The sequence below is a fragment of the Aphelocoma coerulescens genome, chromosome 3 (assembly GCF_041296385.1).
Source record: "Aphelocoma coerulescens isolate FSJ_1873_10779 chromosome 3, UR_Acoe_1.0, whole genome shotgun sequence".
NCBI lineage: Eukaryota > Metazoa > Chordata > Aves > Passeriformes > Corvidae > Aphelocoma > Aphelocoma coerulescens.
The window spans coordinates 100,960,977-100,979,203 of record NC_091016.1 but is presented as its reverse complement, the minus strand read 5'-3'; the positions used below and the strand labels follow the sequence as shown (position 1 = coordinate 100,979,203).

The following is an 18,227-nucleotide window of genomic DNA, read 5'->3' as shown; positions in this document are numbered from 1 at the left end:
AGAGCACAAAACACCCTCTGCACCCTCCCCTCCAATGGAGACCTCTCTTGCCTTGTCCTTGTTGGATACCTGCAGATCTTGTTTTAAGGTGATCCATGACTCAGTTTACATGCTACGTCCAGAGATCTTAGCTGCATCATTTTAAGCTTACTTTCATAATAAGCTTCTTTATTTTCCAGACTGACTCCTGAAGTGTATTGCTCTTATAAATAGACAACATGATGTTATTAAGTATACATATTTATTTTATAAATAATCTAATAGTGAATCAAGTCTCTTCTCTGCATTTTTATACCCAGCTGGATACTGTGATGGGGAGCTGTGACAAAACCTATTCCTCAGTCCGAGCTGGGCAAGCTTCCCCTCTGTGCTGCAACCACAGAAGGAGCTCAGCACCAGTCCTGTTGTTACCTATATAAGTTGTGATAGAGACCATTCATTTTCTGTGGCTTAGTCATAACAGAGAAGAATACAACTGACTCATTTAAAAGTTTAAATTCAATCACAGACCTTTGAACACTTGGCTACTAAAATTCCAGTGAGAAAGTGTACTTTTTCTTCCTTTTTTTTTTTTTTGGCTCACTGAACAAGTCTATTTTAAAATTATCCCTTAGCCTCCATTTAGAGTTTATGCCACAATCCATCTTGTCAGATTTTACTGTAAGAATTCAAAAAAATCACAGATATACTAAATTGAGAAGTTAATAGTCAAATTTTTTGGTTGACTGCTTGCTAACCAAGGAATTTTTTCTTGGTCAAATAATCCAATTTGTCTGAAATGATGGGTATCACGTATTCATGCTGATCAGATTCTCTCAAATTGTACTTTTCCAACTGAACACTTGAAGATACTGTCACTCTGTCACTGAGGTGAATGGCTCTGGTGCTGGCATGATCGGCAGTGGAATGCTCCAGTGGCATGCACAGAGGGGCTTCCCAAGCTGGGGGAACCTCAGAGGGAGCTGGAGTGAAAAACTGGCTGGATGGCCAGGATCAGAGAGTGGTGAAAGGAGTTAAATCTGGCTGGCGGCCAGTCACAAGGGGTGTTCCCCAAGGTTCAGTATTGAAGCCTGTTCTGCTTAGTATCTTTATTGATGATCTGTATGAGTGGATTTAATACACCCTCAGCCAGTTTGCAAGTTGAGTGTTGATCTTCTGGGTAGGAAGGCTCTGCAGAGGGATCTGCACAGGCTGGACCAATGGGCTGAGGCCAACTGTATGAGGTTCAGCAAAGTCAAGTGCTGGGTCCTGCACTTGGGTCACAACAACCCCAGGCAGTGCTACAGGCTGGGGGCAGAGTGGCTGGAAAGCTGCCTGGTGGGAAAAGCCCTGGGGGTTCTGGCTCATGTTCAACAGCAGCTGAACATGAGCCAGCATGTGCCCAGGTAGCCAGGAAGGCCCATGGCATCGTGGCCTGTATCAGCAATAGTGTGGCCAGGAGGCCCAGGGCAGTGATTGTCCTGTACTTGGCACTGGTGACGCCAGTGGAAATCCTGTGTCACCTCAACTCCTATTTCCATTTCTGGGCCACTCACTACATGAAAGACATTGAGGGGCTGGAGTGAGTCCAGAGAAAGTCAATGGAGCTGGGGAAGGGTCTGGAGCAAGTCCTGTGAGGAGGGGCTAAGGGAGCTGGGGTTGTTTAGCCAGGAGATAAGGAAGGTCAGGGAGACCTTATCACTCTCTACAACTGCCTGAAAGGAGGCTGTAGTGAGGTAGTGATAGGACAAGAGGAAATGGCCTCAAGTTTGTCAGGGAAAGTTTATACTGAACATTAAGAAAAATTTCTTCAGGCTGCCCAGGGAAGTGGTTGAATCACCATCCATGGGGATATTTAAAAGATGTGTAGATGTGGCTCTTAGCGATATAATTTACTGGTGGGACTCGATTATCTTAGAGGCCTCTTCCAATCTAAACAATTCTATTCTACATTTGTATCATTTACAGTGCCTGAAATCAATAGTATGTCTCCACTTTTGGTACTCTGTCTTAAAATTTCCACTCATTGGACATAATATTCTGCAGATATTTAAAAGATACCTTTAAAGTGTGGTGCAGATGGAGTGCTCAGGTACATGGTTTAGTTATGAACTTGGCAGTATTCGTTTTATGGTTGGACTCAATGATTGTAAGGGTCTTTTCCAACCTGTTTGATTCAGTGACTCTATGACTCTATAAAATCCAGCATACAATCACTGGTATTATTCCCCAGAAAGGTTTTTCCTAACATGCTTCTGCCTGAGTGTAAGTTAACAGCATCACGGGTTGTCCTTCCTTGTTTCACTGTTACTCTTTTGAGGAGCCCAGTGTGAAAGCAGATGTGTGGCTGTGCCTCAAGTGTGACTTGAACTTATCAAGCTGCAGCTGAACAGCCGGAAAAAAACCAGCCAGCAAAACCCAAAACTGTGGTCTGACAGCTCAGTACCTATTTTTTGTCAGTAATAAACACATGCCAATGAAGAAGTTATGTGCCTAAAAGCAGATCTTGTCACTTTTGTCTACAATCTGTATTAGAAGTATCCCAGGAAGCATAATAATTTTGGTGAATAATTTTGGGGGTGAAATGCGTCATTAATAAAATTTTTAAAAATATAGTCAGTACCTCCCCATTGGCATTGACTTGTCTAACAAATAGTCTGTAAATTGTAAATTATTTTATGTTATTCTTCTTCCATCTCTTTTCTCCTGGATGTGCTATGGGTCAAGACAAAACCTGGTGTCATTCGTCCTGCGCTGGTGAAAGGAAAGAGTGCACAGCAAAAGGAGGAGCCCTATCAACCCAATCCTTTTAAAAAGTACCTTGAAGAAATCAGTGATCAAAATATTGAGCAGGTGAGTAGCTCTCACTCTGAAGGATTTTGTAGCCTCCGCTAGTTTCCTTAAAGGTGAAGGAATAAACATAGATCCTTATTTTGTCCTTGTCCCTTCATTTTTTTGCAAAGTTAGATGATTCCCCAAGGGGCACCCGGCTCCTAAAGGAAAGTCTTCAAGCTGAGATTGGCAGCTGGGCTTTCTACAGGGCCATTTTTTTTCTGGTGATGCAAAAACCTGTATGCTGAGGAGAGGACCTTTTTATGATGTCTGTAAGAAGCATTGTAAAAGAGAGAGTTGAAATCCTGTGCTTCCCTGTCAAAGAGATGTCTAGATCAGATCCACTAGAAAGCGCTTCCTTCATCTGGGGCCGAGATCTGAATCCTCTCTGAAAAGAAACGACAGCAATGACTGGGCAAGGTTCACGCCTTCCTCTCCAAGGGAGACCGCAGAGGAGCTCCTGTGTGCTTCTGTGTCACTTCCAGTGCATAGCTCCCCCAGGTCCATACCTCTCCCAGGTCCATGTCCCTCCACAGATTGTGGGTACAGTTCTACCACATGTGATGGGCATTAATGGGCAGCCTGTGGGGCAGCAAGGGTGCTGTCTTCTCTCACAGCCCTCTGCATGAAGCCATAGGATCACTTTGCAAAAACACATCTTGAACTTTGCTGATATGTTTGAGGCATTATCTCAGAGCAAATCGAGAGAAATGGCTGTGACAGCCTTTTCTCATGCATTTGTGTTTGTGTGCAATATTGGGAAATAAACCTTAAATATGATACATAATCTGAATGTTCCCTCTAACCTATCCAGTGTGTTCTGAATCTTCCATCTGGAGGGGAGTAAGATGAAGCCAGTAGTCCTCTTGTTAGACACGATGTGAATAAAATACCTTACTAATTGAATTTCTCTTACTCCTATGCCTCTTTAGTCACATGAGAGATTTTAGCAATGGCAGCCCTCTCTTCTTCCTTTTAAAACAGGATTTAATTAAGATTTTAATTTTAGCTCTTTCCATTCCTCTCAATAGCTCTGACTTGATATAGAAAAATCTAAGAATTTCTCAAGAGTACTGCAGCAGTGCAGAGGAAAATAATTGTGGTAGGAATGGGTTCCAGCAACATGTATGGGTACCATCAGAAGGTTTCTATAGAATGTAGAGTTTATATAAAATATAAGAAAAAATGAATAAAAATAGTGATTTACAATTTGACTTTGAACTTTTGAGGTTGACAGTGAATATTTGAGTTCAGTGCCTACAAGTGAGTTGATGGTGAGTTATTCATGCTTTAACTTACTGAAAACCTTCTGATGCCAAGGTACTGTGCTGCCATTTGCCTGGGATGAAATAGCTGGAGAGTTATCTGGAGCTATTCCCAGAGAGCTTCTGCCCTAGGCCATCTCGGCAGAGCCTTCCTGCAAAGGCAGGGGCAGCTCAGACCTTCCTTTCATCAGAGCTGGACACTGATTATGCTGGCTATAGTTTTACTGATGAAAGAATTCTGTAATCACCAAACTTCATCTTTTCAGGCAAATGCAAACCTGGGGTTATTGCCAGAGCTTGAAGCATTATGACATTTGAAGCTAACTGTGGAAACCAATCAACTTACACTTTATAAATTACTTGTGGCACATATTACTGAAATACTAACAGCATAAGTCCATGTTGTTGTTACAACAGAAGGCAAAATTATTTTATATAAAAGCTACACATTAAAATGAACAAAAAAAAAATACTGCACTGTCTTTAATAGATGGAAAAGTTAATTTCACAATTAATAGGTTTAGTTTTGCTTCCTTTATTTAAAAGAATTATGTCATATGCCTTATAGTACTGATAAATTTGGTATTTTTGTCCTAAACTAAGTAATATTACAAGTTGCTATAAAATACTTATTAATTTAGAAGATCTCTGTTAAGACATCTTTGTTCTGAAAAAAGAAGTAGTGACTTGTATTCAGATGGATTCACTTAACAGAAACTGATTTTGTTTGTGGGAGAAATGGCAGTATGATTCTAGTGGTGGTCCCATAGAACAATTAATAGTACAATAATATGTGGATCTAGGGAAAACACTAAAGTGCTGAACAAGACAGCATATGCTCTTAATTTCAGCTCCTGCCTCCCAGAGTAGTTTCATTGTGCTGATATTATATCTCCTGTGGGTGGAGGAGACTTGGATGCCCAAGTGAGGATGTTCACAATCTTGCAACATCTGTGAAACTTTCCTAAGGGGTTTTAGTGCCTGTAGGAGGGCTGCAGCATTGACTGTGGAACTGGGCTTGGTGCCAAGACAACAGCTTGAAAATTGCGCTGGCTGTCTTTAACCATGGGCTTTTTTAGCCCGTAAAGACTAAAGACTCATTCTCCCCCTTCACCTGCTCTCAGTAAAAGCATTTTTGGCTGCACGGTGGCTGACTTCCAAAGAGGGGGAGTTGTTCCTACCAATATTCCACCCAAATCGGGTAAATTTACTGCTTTGACTGGATATAAGAGCTGGGAATTAAAACTAGGAGACTGGGAGCTAGGCATTCTGCTCCCTGTGGAAGAGCCAGTGCTAATCCACTTGTCCTCAGATACGACCTTAGCACGACTATGGCTGTGGGCAAAAGTGCTCATCCTGTTACTGATTTTCCCTGCTTTTCTTTTAAGATTTTCCCAGTCATGCTGGGAGATCCAGCTCTTACATTTCTATTCTCTCTCTTTCTCTGGGTTTTCTTTTCCTTTCTTTCTAATTCCGTTGCTGACAACAACCTCTCTAGGTAACGTTGCTGCCTCTCCTTCATGTAGCCCATCTTGAAAGGACAGACCCTTTCAGACTGCATCTTCAAGGAGGCTAGAGAGTAGATGAGATTCCAGATGGCATCAGCTTTATTAATTTATCTCTTTCGATTTTTCTTAGACCTCTGCAGTAACTCTCTGCCCTGCCAAACCTCTCAGTGTGACACTGAGCACTGGTGACTATTGTGGGTGACATTCAGTTTGAGACATAATGATGCAGCCAGCTGTAAGTGCTGACCTTCAGCTTCACATCCCTCTGTTGAACACACTGTGTTTTCTGTGCACCAGAGAGTAGCTTGTTTGCTTTCCATTTCGTTAAGAATTGTCCCTTTGTGGAAAAGGTCCATTTCCCTTAAAAATAAATGGTAATTTCCCCTTAAACAGGTAGATGATTTCATGCAAATAATCCAATGTAATTAATAGAGGAAAAAAATATCTAAATTAGTAAAGATCACCTGGAAAGGATGTAGTTCAGCTCACAAATATCTTTCTTCATCTGTGTTCTGCATACAGTGTACATAGATTTACTCATGTACCAGTAAAAAAAAATCCCAATTTATTTTGGCTTTTTTTTTTTTTTTTTCATGTTAGCATATGCTGCCACCTTTTTTCTTTTTCCCCTGAGGGCATATACAACTGGTATTACTGTCATCTTGTGGATATTCACCCCTCAAACACTTTTTACAGACAGAGTGTAATATTTTTGAGGTTCCAATTCAACAGTATTAAGCTTCCCACATTTTTAGATGCCTTTACTGGAGATTGTATTTTTCCCATCATGAGAAAGAATTTTTTTCCTCTTAGGACATTTCAGTAACATTCCAGGAATTTTATAAGTATGTTCAACTTCATTCAAAAAAGAACCATGAAATACACTGGAAGTGGATATAACTCCTAAGCAGTGCTGACATGACAGCTTTATGAAGATTTTAATTTGAAATTGGGGGAACAAAATCTTTTTTGGAGGAAGATTAGACATTTTGTTACATAATTATGTGAAATGACTCATAATGAATGTTAGAGAATTTGTGTGCTTGAAAATATTTATTAGCAAAAATGTTCACAGACCCCTTTGTCATTTAAAAAAGAAATTACTTTGGGCAAGGGAAGGAGAAATGTAAGTATGAACTAAAGAGATATTAGCTACACTTGGTGTGAACTTGTACAACCTGTTTGCCAAGGTTTATCATTAACAGAAGCAGGACTGGTGCCTTTGAAGAGGCACAGGCAGGAGGCAAGGCTGGTGTGAAGTGGCTGTGCTGCTGCCAAGCTCTGATCCGTTGTTTGCTCATGCTCACTCTTTTGGTGGGTGATGCATTAGCTTCTGCTGGAACTAATCACAGCTCTTGTCACAAATTTTCTGGTTCTTGAGCTCAAAGGCACAGCACAGGGGAGTTTCTGGTCTAGACAGCCAGCCAACTGGGTGAGAATCCAGGATGTATTGTGTCAACAGCCTTGACAAAATCTAAGTGCAAGATGTGTGCCAAAACCTGCCTCCTTGACTCCTACCCCAAATCTTTTGAAAATCTCTTTTTAAAAAGGATTTTATTCTTTTAAAAAGAGCAAAAAGAGCACACATATTGCGTTTTCTTAACCAGAAACACTATTAACTACCGACAACTTAGAACAGCATAAAATATTGTGTATGCACCTTCACTGGTTTAACTCTTAAGTGTCTCAAAAGTCTTGTTGAAAACCCTGAAGTGCTCCTGCTCACACACAGATACAGCCTTCTTTTCTGCCTCTCAGACACTGTTTTTACACTGGTTTTGTTCCCAGCCCACTGCCTCATTAAATCCCCCCAACATGACCATTTTATCCTAGCACAGGATCCTTCAGGGATTTCCTTTTTTGTCACTTGAGCACCAGTTGAGCTGCAGGAGGGAGATGCACTGGTCCCCAGTGTAACTTGTTTAATGGGACATCTACTGCAGGTTTTTGTGTGTGCACTTTCATGCCAATGAAAATATTTAGTGTAGATCAATTGTATTGGCATGAAAATTGAGTACCTTTCCTGGTTAACCATCTAGTCCTATGAAACATAAAAAGGTGCAAGACAAGCACTGCTTTTTGCCCAAACTACTTTTTTTGCACCCATTAACCTGTTTTTGTTTACTTTTCCTTTTTTTTTTTTTTCATAAAAGATTGCTCTCCTACACCCTCTGTATTCAACTAAACTAATCCCTCCAACTAAGTCCCCTTTGTGTCCTCCATCCATCTCCCTCACTGTCCAAACCCTGGACCTTTCAGCTACTTGTCTTCCTTCATGTGTGATGCTCATGAGAATCCTTATAGCCCTTACAGACACAACTCTGTACAATAATGTGAGCATCAAGTGTGGTGTGATTCAAGAGCTTTGTAGGGTGTTATCCTTTTAATTCTAGGCAGAATTCAGCTGAGTCATTAGGATTCAGTGCTGGCAAGTGCTATGGGAGATGTATCTCAGATGAGCCTGTGTGTCCAACTTCCCTGGAGATATTACAGCTTTTCCTTTCCTTGACACAGCTCGTGTTGGGTCTTGCTTCCTCTAGACTAGCTAGGACAGGCCACTCTTCATTCAAACTATTTCCTCTTTAAAGCAGGAATAATCTATTTCGTCCCTCATAATCCCTCAGATTAATTTTAACACTTACCCACACTAAAGTAGGGGGGTATTTCTTTTTTTCTTGGTGATTGAGTGAAGGGAGGCTAACCTGAGAGAAATACAGACTTTTCCAGTGGCTCTGTCATCCTGACAAAGAGTTGTCTCCTGCCAGTACAAAGCGAATGCTGTTATTGCTGAAATTTTTGTCTTCTTTGAGACAGCATTGGAGAAGTTAGACAAAAATCACTGTAGTCCCAGGTGTGTGGGTAACAGGGCTGTCTAATGAGCTTTTTAAGGTGAAAATTGTGTCCTATGCCTTAACTGAAGTCTTTTTGAAGAGCAGCTAGCACAAGGTATTTACATTTACAAGACAGCCCCTGCATCAGTTGTGGAAATTCATAAGCATCCATTCCATATCCTCTTTTTCTAACACAGAATCTGACTGCAAGTGATCAAACCTTGTTGCCAGGAGAGATCATTGGACTCAGATGTACAGCATGCTTTTTTTGGGATGCAAGAGGTTAAAGCATAGGCATTATATGCTGTTTCTTTAGGCTATGTCATGGTTTCCTCTTCAGGGGAAGTACCAGGGTGAAATACGTGTCACTAGTTACGGGCACACTTGACAGGGAGTCGAGACTGGAAAGTCAAGACTTGACAGGGAGTCAAGTCATTTGGAAAAATGTATCATCTCTGCAGACAATACATGTTGATCAGCTGTCAGACTCCAAAGAAATACCTGGAAATGCCTTTCTCTCCCCATAATAGAAGCATAATTTATGTTAATAGGCAGTGTCAATAGTGTTTGATACCGGCCCCTCCATCCTGTGGGATTTATAGAATTTACCATTTTACCTACTTATGAGGATGAACTAGAAGTAAAACTAAAACTAAAATCAACCTTCCATTCTGTCTTTGAGACATCCTGAGCAAAAGCACTTTTTCACATCTGAGAGACTGATTTAAACAGAACAAAATTTCTACTTAAATGTTTACTGAACTGGGCTGACATGTTTATTTAGGCAGAAAAGATTTTACGATCAAATATTTTTGACAAGTTTCCTTGTTCATTGAAAGCATTCACATGAACAAACAAATAGTTCATAGGACCACTAAAGCAATTTTTTAAATACTGAAAATACATATTTTCTGTTGCTAATGAGAACAATGCTAAAAACTCAGAAATTTGAATAGAAAAGTGAATAAATCAGGAAAAAGATGTCTGAAGATAATTAAGACAGTGTACTTTTTTGGTATATCATGTCAGCTGTTCTTTGGGAAACAGAATAATCAGACGGGAATACTGGGCTATTTTAATACAAACTGAGATTTTTTTACCCCAAAAGCAAATATTCGTCAATTAGAATTTTTTAATCCTTCTGTTTTGGTCTATAATATTAACTTTTTTTGATAATCAAAGGAAGACTAATTTTGATTTTGTTTACATGATCAATATTTAACATTTGAATCAGTATATGCTGATAAAATTGCTTACAATATCTGCCTGTTATTTCCTGTACCACCCAACTAAAGCCTGAGATATTAATATTAATATTAATGTTTTTAAAAAGCAATTATTTAATTTATTGTCATAAATACTTGCAGTAGCAGAAAACATAGCACAGCAGATACAGTAAAAGGTGTTGAAATTTCAAAGAGTTAGACTAATTCTGTGAACAACATCCTGACAGCATGGGAATTTTTTTCTGTTCTCTACTAAACCTGGACTATTTTCTCTGTAAATTCCCTGGACTTTCCCCTCTTCATTTCTCACCCCTTAGGATAAGGAATAATATGGAGTGGCTCACTTGCTGGCTCTCCAGCCACCCAGTAAACACGTGGTCAGTGTCCACATGGTCAATCTATGAATGTTTGTAATTACATGTTGTGTTTGCTTCACCTTCCACTAGAGGGCAAAACATGCTCCTATAAATTCTTAAAACCATTCTTAGTATGTTATAAGTACAGTATTGAAAAGGGGCAGGAGGTCACAGTGAATGAAGGTATTCTCCACCTGCACTTTTGTTAAAAAAATACCTTAAACAAGTGTTCCCTCAGAAATGGGAAATGGAAACAACCAAAATGATCACCTGTGTCATATTAAGGAGACTGGATATGGTGAGGTCCTAAAAACCAGGATCACTTCATTTATTGCCTCGAGATCTAAGATAATATCAGCTGTCTTGATCTGAAATGCTTAATGGAAGGGCACTGTGGTGTTGTTTAGGTGGGCTTGACTTGGTGCCAGATTGGTTTTTTTGAAGTACCTGAATCTCTATAGATGATGAAATTACACAGATGAAGCTGAAAGATAGACCTGGCAATTTTTGTGGATTAATACTGTTCAAATTGATGAAATCCATAACCTGTGTCCCACATAATTTCGCTATGTGGTTTTAAGCTTTGATAGGAGGAGGCAGTGGGAACCAAGATGTGTCTCTTTCCTCAGTCTGTGGGCAGGCTGCTTCTGAAGTAAAAATGTTGCCCATTTAAGTGAGCTGATTCTGTGTCTACTTGCCTTGTTATCTCACTTGTCCTCTCCTTCCCTACTCTATTGCCCAGCCACCAGGTGCTGCTGCTCTTATTTAAACTCCTTGGACTTGAATAATTACATGAATTAAAAGTTTCATTATTAAGAAAGCTCCTTTTCCTTTGGATTGCAACAAAACAACTCAGGAAAAAGGAGTTATATACAAGTATTGCAGTGATGGAGAGCCTGAGGAAACGTGTAGCTCTGTGGTTTACTCCAAAGCATTCTTCTGATGGGAATCCCTCCAGCCTTTAAGGGGGCACTGTGTAGGGTGGAAGAGCACAACCCTGCACCTGGGATACTGTGTCCAGTTCTGGTCTCCAAAATTCAAAAAAGATGCAGACTGGCTGGTGAGAGTCCAAAGAAGGGCCACAAATATGATCAAAGGGCTGAGAAGGAGAACCTCTGCTATGAGGAAAGACTGAAGAAGTCTTTTCTCCCTGGAGAAGAGAATGCTAAGGAAGGACCTCCTCACAAGATCCCAGTATTAAAAAATAGTTACAGAGAAGACAGAGGCTTTCTCTTCTCCTGGAGCCACATGGAGAAGACAAGGGACAATAGGTTCAACTAGCAGTAGGAGAGGTTTCATCTTGTTATACAAAAGATTTTTTTATAGTGAGAGGGACCAGTCACTGGAACAAGCTCCCTAGGGATGTGGTAGAGTCCCCACCACAGGTGTTCTAGGGGTTCTAGATGTGTTTGGACAGGGTGCTAGGTAACCTCACCCAGGCTCTCTTTCCCACAAAGGCTGGGCCCTTCCAATCTGTGCTGTTCTAAGATTCTATGATTTACAGGAGGCACGGTCGATGTAAATATCTGTCAGGGCAGAGAGCACTAGATTTTAGAAAACCAGCTGTCATTTTGAAGGAGAAAGGAGTGACTTGCCCAAGCAAAGAGGCAAGAAATGAGTGGGTGTATCTCCCTCAGCTTCTAGGTCCCTAGTGACTTTCAAACTGCCTTTTCTTTCTGTCAGCAAGGGCTGAATACACGATTTATGAACACCCCTGTGAAAATCTCCCTGTTTGTTAAATATTTAGCAGCATAGCCTTTGAAAATGGATTGGAGGGAACTGCCTTTTTGCAAGAGGTGTGAGAAAATTACCATTTCTGCCAGGTCAGGCATTACTTACAACAGTAGCAGAGGACAAGTTCTCTTTAGTGTCCAGCTTTGTGCTCAAGCCAATTTAAGTTTTTTTCCTGGGCCTAAATGGAATTTTCTTGAAATCACTAAATGTAATCATGCTGAAAGTGTCAACTTTTCATAATCACTTGCAGGTCTCCAGGCTCAGAGGTAAGCAGAATATTTAAAGTGAATCTTTATTATTTTTTAAATGAAATCAATGGTGTTTACTTCATCATCCAATCTCCTACTCATTGGAGTTTGTATTTGATTAATAGTAGCATAGTGGGAATTGACATTCTGTGAATACAGCAGCCTTTCAAGGTTGCCATGGAAAAGCACTTTTCTCCCAGACATCATCCCAGAAGCTTTTATTTTCTAGAAGACAGTTTCTTTCTCTCTTTTGAACTTTGATATTTAAATGTTGCACTTGTGTAGGTGTATTGTGGTAGATCAATCCACTATCTGTGATCCAGAAAAATTGCTTTGGTGTAGAAAAAAATATCAGAGGTAAACAACTCAGTTCATTAGTGCTGTGCTACAAATTGGACCTCCCTGTTGGGAAAATATTAATGCTTAATATTGCTGTGTCTTCTTTGTGTATTATTTTATGGCATTTCTTCGGCTTAATGATTTATTTTAATGATATAATATTTAGATGACATTCCTATCACATGTGACTTAGTTTGATAATACCTTCAGAAAATATGTGTAGAGTTCCTGCTCAGCTCATCTGTAAAGAAAGGCATTTCTCTTGAAGCACTTTTTAGAAAGATCATAATTTTCTAAAAATAATCAGTTGCTTTCTTCAAAGCCATTGAGTTAGCAACAGAGCTTGAAGGTATCTTAGGCTCAACAGGAGACCCAGGAACATGCACTTAACATGGAAGGTGTCCTAAGTCTGGCACCACCTGGAATGAATTCTGCTACCCATTTCTCTTGAGACAGCTTTTCCAAAGAAAGAGAAAGGAATTGATTACTGTGTCACTGCTTTTGGCCTGGGTAAGTTAGACAAGTTTGAGAGCCTTTCTGTCCTATTTCCAGTAGGAGAAGCTGTTGATGATAGGACCCTGGCATTTCTTTGGTGTGCTTCTGTTCATTTAGAAAACATGCACGATGCATGGGATCAAGCTCCAGCAGGGACTTTTATGCTTAGAAACCAAAATGTTCTTCCCAGTGAACACACCCAGGAGTGTTAAAGTTTCCTCTTGGAACACAGTTACAGCCACCTCTGTTTCTTTCTGCCTTTACTTTTATACAGGCTGTCTCTGCTGGGACAGATTAAACCAGTCTTAAGCACCAAATAAGTGTCTACATAATAAAAATTTGAGTTCATCCTTATATCTGGCTTTCAGGGGTGATGGCATCTAGTCTTCTGCATAGTGGATTTCAGTCAGACATTTTTTATACAATAAACATTCCCAAATATAATAGAAATTCTGGCCCTGGCTAGCAACTTGCTTCTGAGAACAGAAGCAACCCAGAGGTAAAGGCTGGTATTAACAGCATTAGCAGAAATATGTAAATGAGTGAAGAATATCAAACAAGATTTGGCATGTGTGAAACCTGTATGAGAAACAAAAATTATACTTGTACACTTTTTACTGAATATAGTGAAAAAGCAAGGCCTGAAGGAAAAAAGAAAATCATAATTGATGGAAACTATCCCAAAACACCTATATCTATATAGAAATTTGTATCTTAGGGCTCACGGAACACATGTGTTTCTATGCAATTTCCCACTGCTTTTTAGGTTTTTAAAAACACTTCTCAGGTATCAAGAAAAAGTAAACAGTTAGCTGATAGACCTTTGGAAACTTTATAATTTAAAGGGCAAATTAGAGTTCACGGAACTTTTATTGCAAATGTTTGTGTAATGTATACTCTGAAATATGGTCTTAATTCACTCCAGTTTTAATTATGTTGGATAAAAGCATAAAATATAACTAGTTCTGGTGAAATTCCAAGAATGTACTCAGAGCTTGAATTCAAGAAGTCAGAATTTACTGATTGACAGAGGTGTTGTGAACTAGCTTTCTCTTTTTCTCAGTTAAGTACTAGCTATAATTTTAGTAGTTATATTATGGGTAGAATATGATCTGAATGCAAATTTTTATATAATAGGTGGCAATTACAGATGTGCACTCTTGAAGATTTATTCAAAGTTTCTGGTTTGGATTTAAAGTAGCTAAGGTAAAAGATCGCTCTTGCATCAGAAGCTTGCTCAGGAAACTGGGCTTTTTCAGTTTTGCAGGTAATTTGGTAAGAAAATGTGTGGGGGAAAGTCAGCTCTGAAAATTAAATCCAGTTCATTTCACAGTGTCACTTGGAAAGCAGTTAGAGTTCTTTGGGTGTTTTCATTCAATGAGAAATGAGCTCCTTCCTTGGGCCAGGAAGTATCATCAATTCTAAGCAATTACTCAATTTCCATGAGTCCATAAATAGTTTACAGTCAATATGTTGAGGTAAATTTCAAATAATTGTGTTATTGGAAATTATGACATTTTCTGTCCAATACACATTAAATTTTGAAAACATTTAAATACTCCAGAAACCAATATGCATCCTTTGGATTACATGAACTATCTCAAAGCAGATAGTTCTAATCCATGTGATTAGAAGAGACTTGTCTCTGCTGCCTTACCCTGTGAATGTGTAGGTTGTGGTTCTCATGCCTCAAGTCTTCATTATGGGTCTGAAATCCTTGCTGGCCACTAGCTCCCATAATCCCCAATAGTGAAATTAGCCCTGCAAGGAACTGCAGCACTTCATTAGCCCACAGCAGAAAACAGAGGCTCTTAACATGATTGCCACAAAGTGGATAGTGAAATGCATTTTAATATTTTATGGAAGTGATCCAACATGTAACATCCAAGACAGACAACACAATATTCTAGTTACAGATGGGTTTTCTTGCAATTGAATACTTCATTTTAATTTTCTAAATTAATAGCAAAAATTTGCAAGAGAAATCCAAATATTTTGCTATTTTGAAGCTTCTTCTTTTTTTTTTTTTTTATTTTGCTAGTATTTTTCATTGAAAAATAATTTTGGCAGAAAATCTTCAGTCAAATCCATCACAGACTGGTCCTGCATGTGAAGTTAAACTTGGTCTGGGAAAAAGCAGCCCAAGGAAAACTGCACTGCTGGACTTGCATGCATCTCCCTCCCACTCCACTTACAGATAAGGAATCCTTGCTGCAAAGCCCTGTAACTCTTCCAGCCTCTAGCATTCTCTGGTATTGGGTTGTCCAGAGAAGCTGTGGTTGCCCCATCCCTGGAAGTGTCCAAGGCCAAGCTGGCTGGGGATTTGAGCAAGCTGGTTTAGTAGAAGGTGTTTCTGCCCATGGCAAAGGGGTTGGAGCTAGGTGATTTTTACGGTCCCTTCCAGCCCAAACCTTTCTATGGCTCTATGATTCATTCTATTTAGATTCAAATCTCTCAGTCTCACCACAGTCTGGTGTCCTTCAGGCCTGTGTCTGGTAGGAACCTGTCAGGAAACCATGTTTGTGTGAGTTGTTTCTTTTTTGCAGGTATTTATCAGTACCTGGAAAGAGTTTTGAAATCTTCAAAATAAAAATGCACAGCTACAGTAGTGTATAAGAAGGATTTGCAAGTCTGTCACGATGTTTTACTGCATAAGTCTGAAGGCACATTGTAAATCTGTATTGTGATCACTATTTCTACTTTACCTTTTGTTTCCATAGAGGTACAAGATGCAAAAGAATTCAGTGCTTAACAACTGAAACTTTGAAATAGATTTTATACTGTATCATTTCAAAGAGACTAGAGACATTATAATCATAAATTGCCCATTTACATTATATTATTTTCTTTCCCCTTAGTTGAAAGTTCTGCTGTTGTGGGTGTTTTACCATTTATTGGTACCAAGTATTTAATGTTCATTATCACTCAGATAAAGTGGAGAGACATAAAACAGTTTTATAAAAATGTTTGTTTGTTTTGCGTGTTTAAAGAAATGTTTTTAGTCTTTGAGAAATCAGTCATTTTTCCCTATTGTGAAAGCATGTGTCCATGTTTAATAAGGGTCTAGAGTACCTAATTTATTTTCAAAGGTGATTAAAGACTTGACAGAGTAGTGTAAATGTGAATGTTCTCTGGCAACTATAGTTGAAATACTCTTATTTCTTATGTATGTTATCTCTCACTGTTTCCAGTTTTAAACTGGTGCCTCAATTAGCAAAGGTTGAAGAGCCTCCAGAGAGCAACTTAGATTTATGAAAAATATCTTACACTGAGAACAATTCAGAAAGCTTTATATTAGTTCAGAGGCAGCTGTGATTCATAGCACAATAAAGATGAACTGACCTTTTAAAGGCAAATATATCTTGCTGATTACAGAACTAAATGAGCAAAGGTCTAATGAAGATATTATAGAATCACCTCTTTCCAAGCCTTGTCTAAGTCTGTAAGAAGTTATTTTGGGCAGGTATATAATTTCTCTTTGAAGTTACATGCTGCTAATACTTATATATTTTAAAAATACTCTGCTCTCCTCAGTATAATTTTGCAGCCATAAATGCAGATTCGTCTAGTTTGCTCCTCCATTGTTCTTAGAAATAATAAAGAAAAAATGTCACATTATGAGAAATCTGAGTAATGTCTGGAAAAGTCAAATATTATTGATTAATCTTGTAAGAGTAATGCAGAATTTTGTAACTTTGTCAAAGGAAACGAGTAGAAATTATAAAAGAAATATTAATCTCCCATCATCAACAGACACAATCTTCACATTTGCATAGGAGGTAGAACTTCTTGTCAGCTGCTTTGACCTGAAGATGAAAGAATGCTGCTGACAGTTTGATGAGGTCTCACTGAGACTACACACCCATAAAAAGTACAAATATCCTAGTTGCATTCACACCCCAGATCTGGTGGACACAAGCACATTCCTATATGACTCTGAGGGGTGGTAGGCACACAGTGTCTAGTAAGAAAGGGCTAATCCAGCCTCATTCTGGCTACTTCATGTTCTGGTACTTTTAAGTTGTCAGTGTGGTGTGCATTCAAGAACACCAAAAATCATAGTTTTAAGGAAAACTCAGAAAGGAAAGAATAAGACTCTATAGCCTCTTGGTTAAACTCAGGACAGTATGGGACATTTTCTACAGCAAGACAGACACATTTTGGTTTGCACTGACACTTGATGGAAATAACACAGATAATTGGCCTCCATTTCTTTAGGATGAAGTCACCCTGCCAAGGCATTTGTTTCCTTTGCTGCTGGCAGAGGCAGAATTGTATGATTCCAGGGAAGAACCCAACACCTTCCTTTCAGGGACCTGCAAGACTAAATGTTATTTCAGCAGATAAAGAGTTCAACACTAGGCATATATGTTCCTTATTCACTAAAGTACTGCTTAAAGTTCTTTATAAATGAGCCATATGTGAATTCCTTAAGTCTAGACTCACCTGACGAGTAGAATGTATAGACTCTTCTATGGTAACTTCAAGGGTTTTAGGTCAGAGAAGCCTTGTGGAAACAGAGAGAACTGTATACTGTTAACTAACTTCTTTTCTTCATTATTAATTAGTGAATTCCTTACCTTCTTTCAATTAAAACTCTCCAAAATAATCAATATTAAATGTCTGCTCAGAAAATAGAAATAATTTTTTTCTCTGTGGAGACTGTCACACAGTTTGTCTCTTTAGTTTGAAAAGAGGGTGCTATCAAAATAAGGGAAACAAATATATTTCTTGGACCAAAAAAGGTAATTTTGTCTGGTCTAAGGAGGGACATGAGACCTCATATTCAAGAAAAAGGGTAAGGCAGAATCATGACTCAGAGGGGCATTTCAGGTTAACAGGACAGGCAATGAATACTTGGCAAGAAAGACCAGGATGAGACAATACAATAGAAGTGCATTTTTCATTTATTTGCTCTCTGTGCAATTTGAGAAAAAGAGCTGCTTCATTCTCAGATCACTGCCTGGCTAGGTAACCTTTCTAGTGAGTAGTGGACAATTCTTCTTAGAGGGCTTAGCTGTACATCAGAAAATGAAGAGAATATGAACAATTCTTTCCTCCTTCTCTTTGTGGTTGACCCTCCAAACTTTGGCTGGGATACAGATGGGCCACATTCTGATAAGGCAATGACTATCTCAACTCTGGGGTTTATTTCAATGGAATACACTTGCCAAGATACCACAGGTGTTGCTAGAACTTTGTACCTGTGTATCATCAAGGATTGCCCAGCCTTGGTAATCATGGGATGTTTGGTTTGGAAACAGGAGTTCTGTCTCCCACACAGACCATCCAACACCTCCTGTGTGTGCTGCAGCAGGGGGTGGTGTGAGGTCTGGGGGATGCCTTGGCAGCTGCCTGATTGACATTGGGAGCCATGTGAGTGTCAGAGGGAGGGATGTTGCCACTGAGAGAGT

General features: G+C 39.3%; 1 protein-coding gene across 3 annotated transcripts in view; it reads left to right on the top strand.

Moving 5' to 3' along the window:
• The window catches only part of MLIP (muscular LMNA interacting protein), a 131,505-nt gene that overhangs the window by 101,749 nt on the left and 11,529 nt on the right, over positions 1-18,227 (top strand). For all 3 annotated transcript variants that reach the window (XM_069011420.1, XM_069011421.1, XM_069011422.1), the window contains one exon: positions 2,707-2,832. In XM_069011420.1, the coding sequence (XP_068867521.1) occupies positions 2,707-2,832 (126 nt within the window). The remainder of the gene's footprint in view (positions 1-2,706; positions 2,833-18,227) is intronic.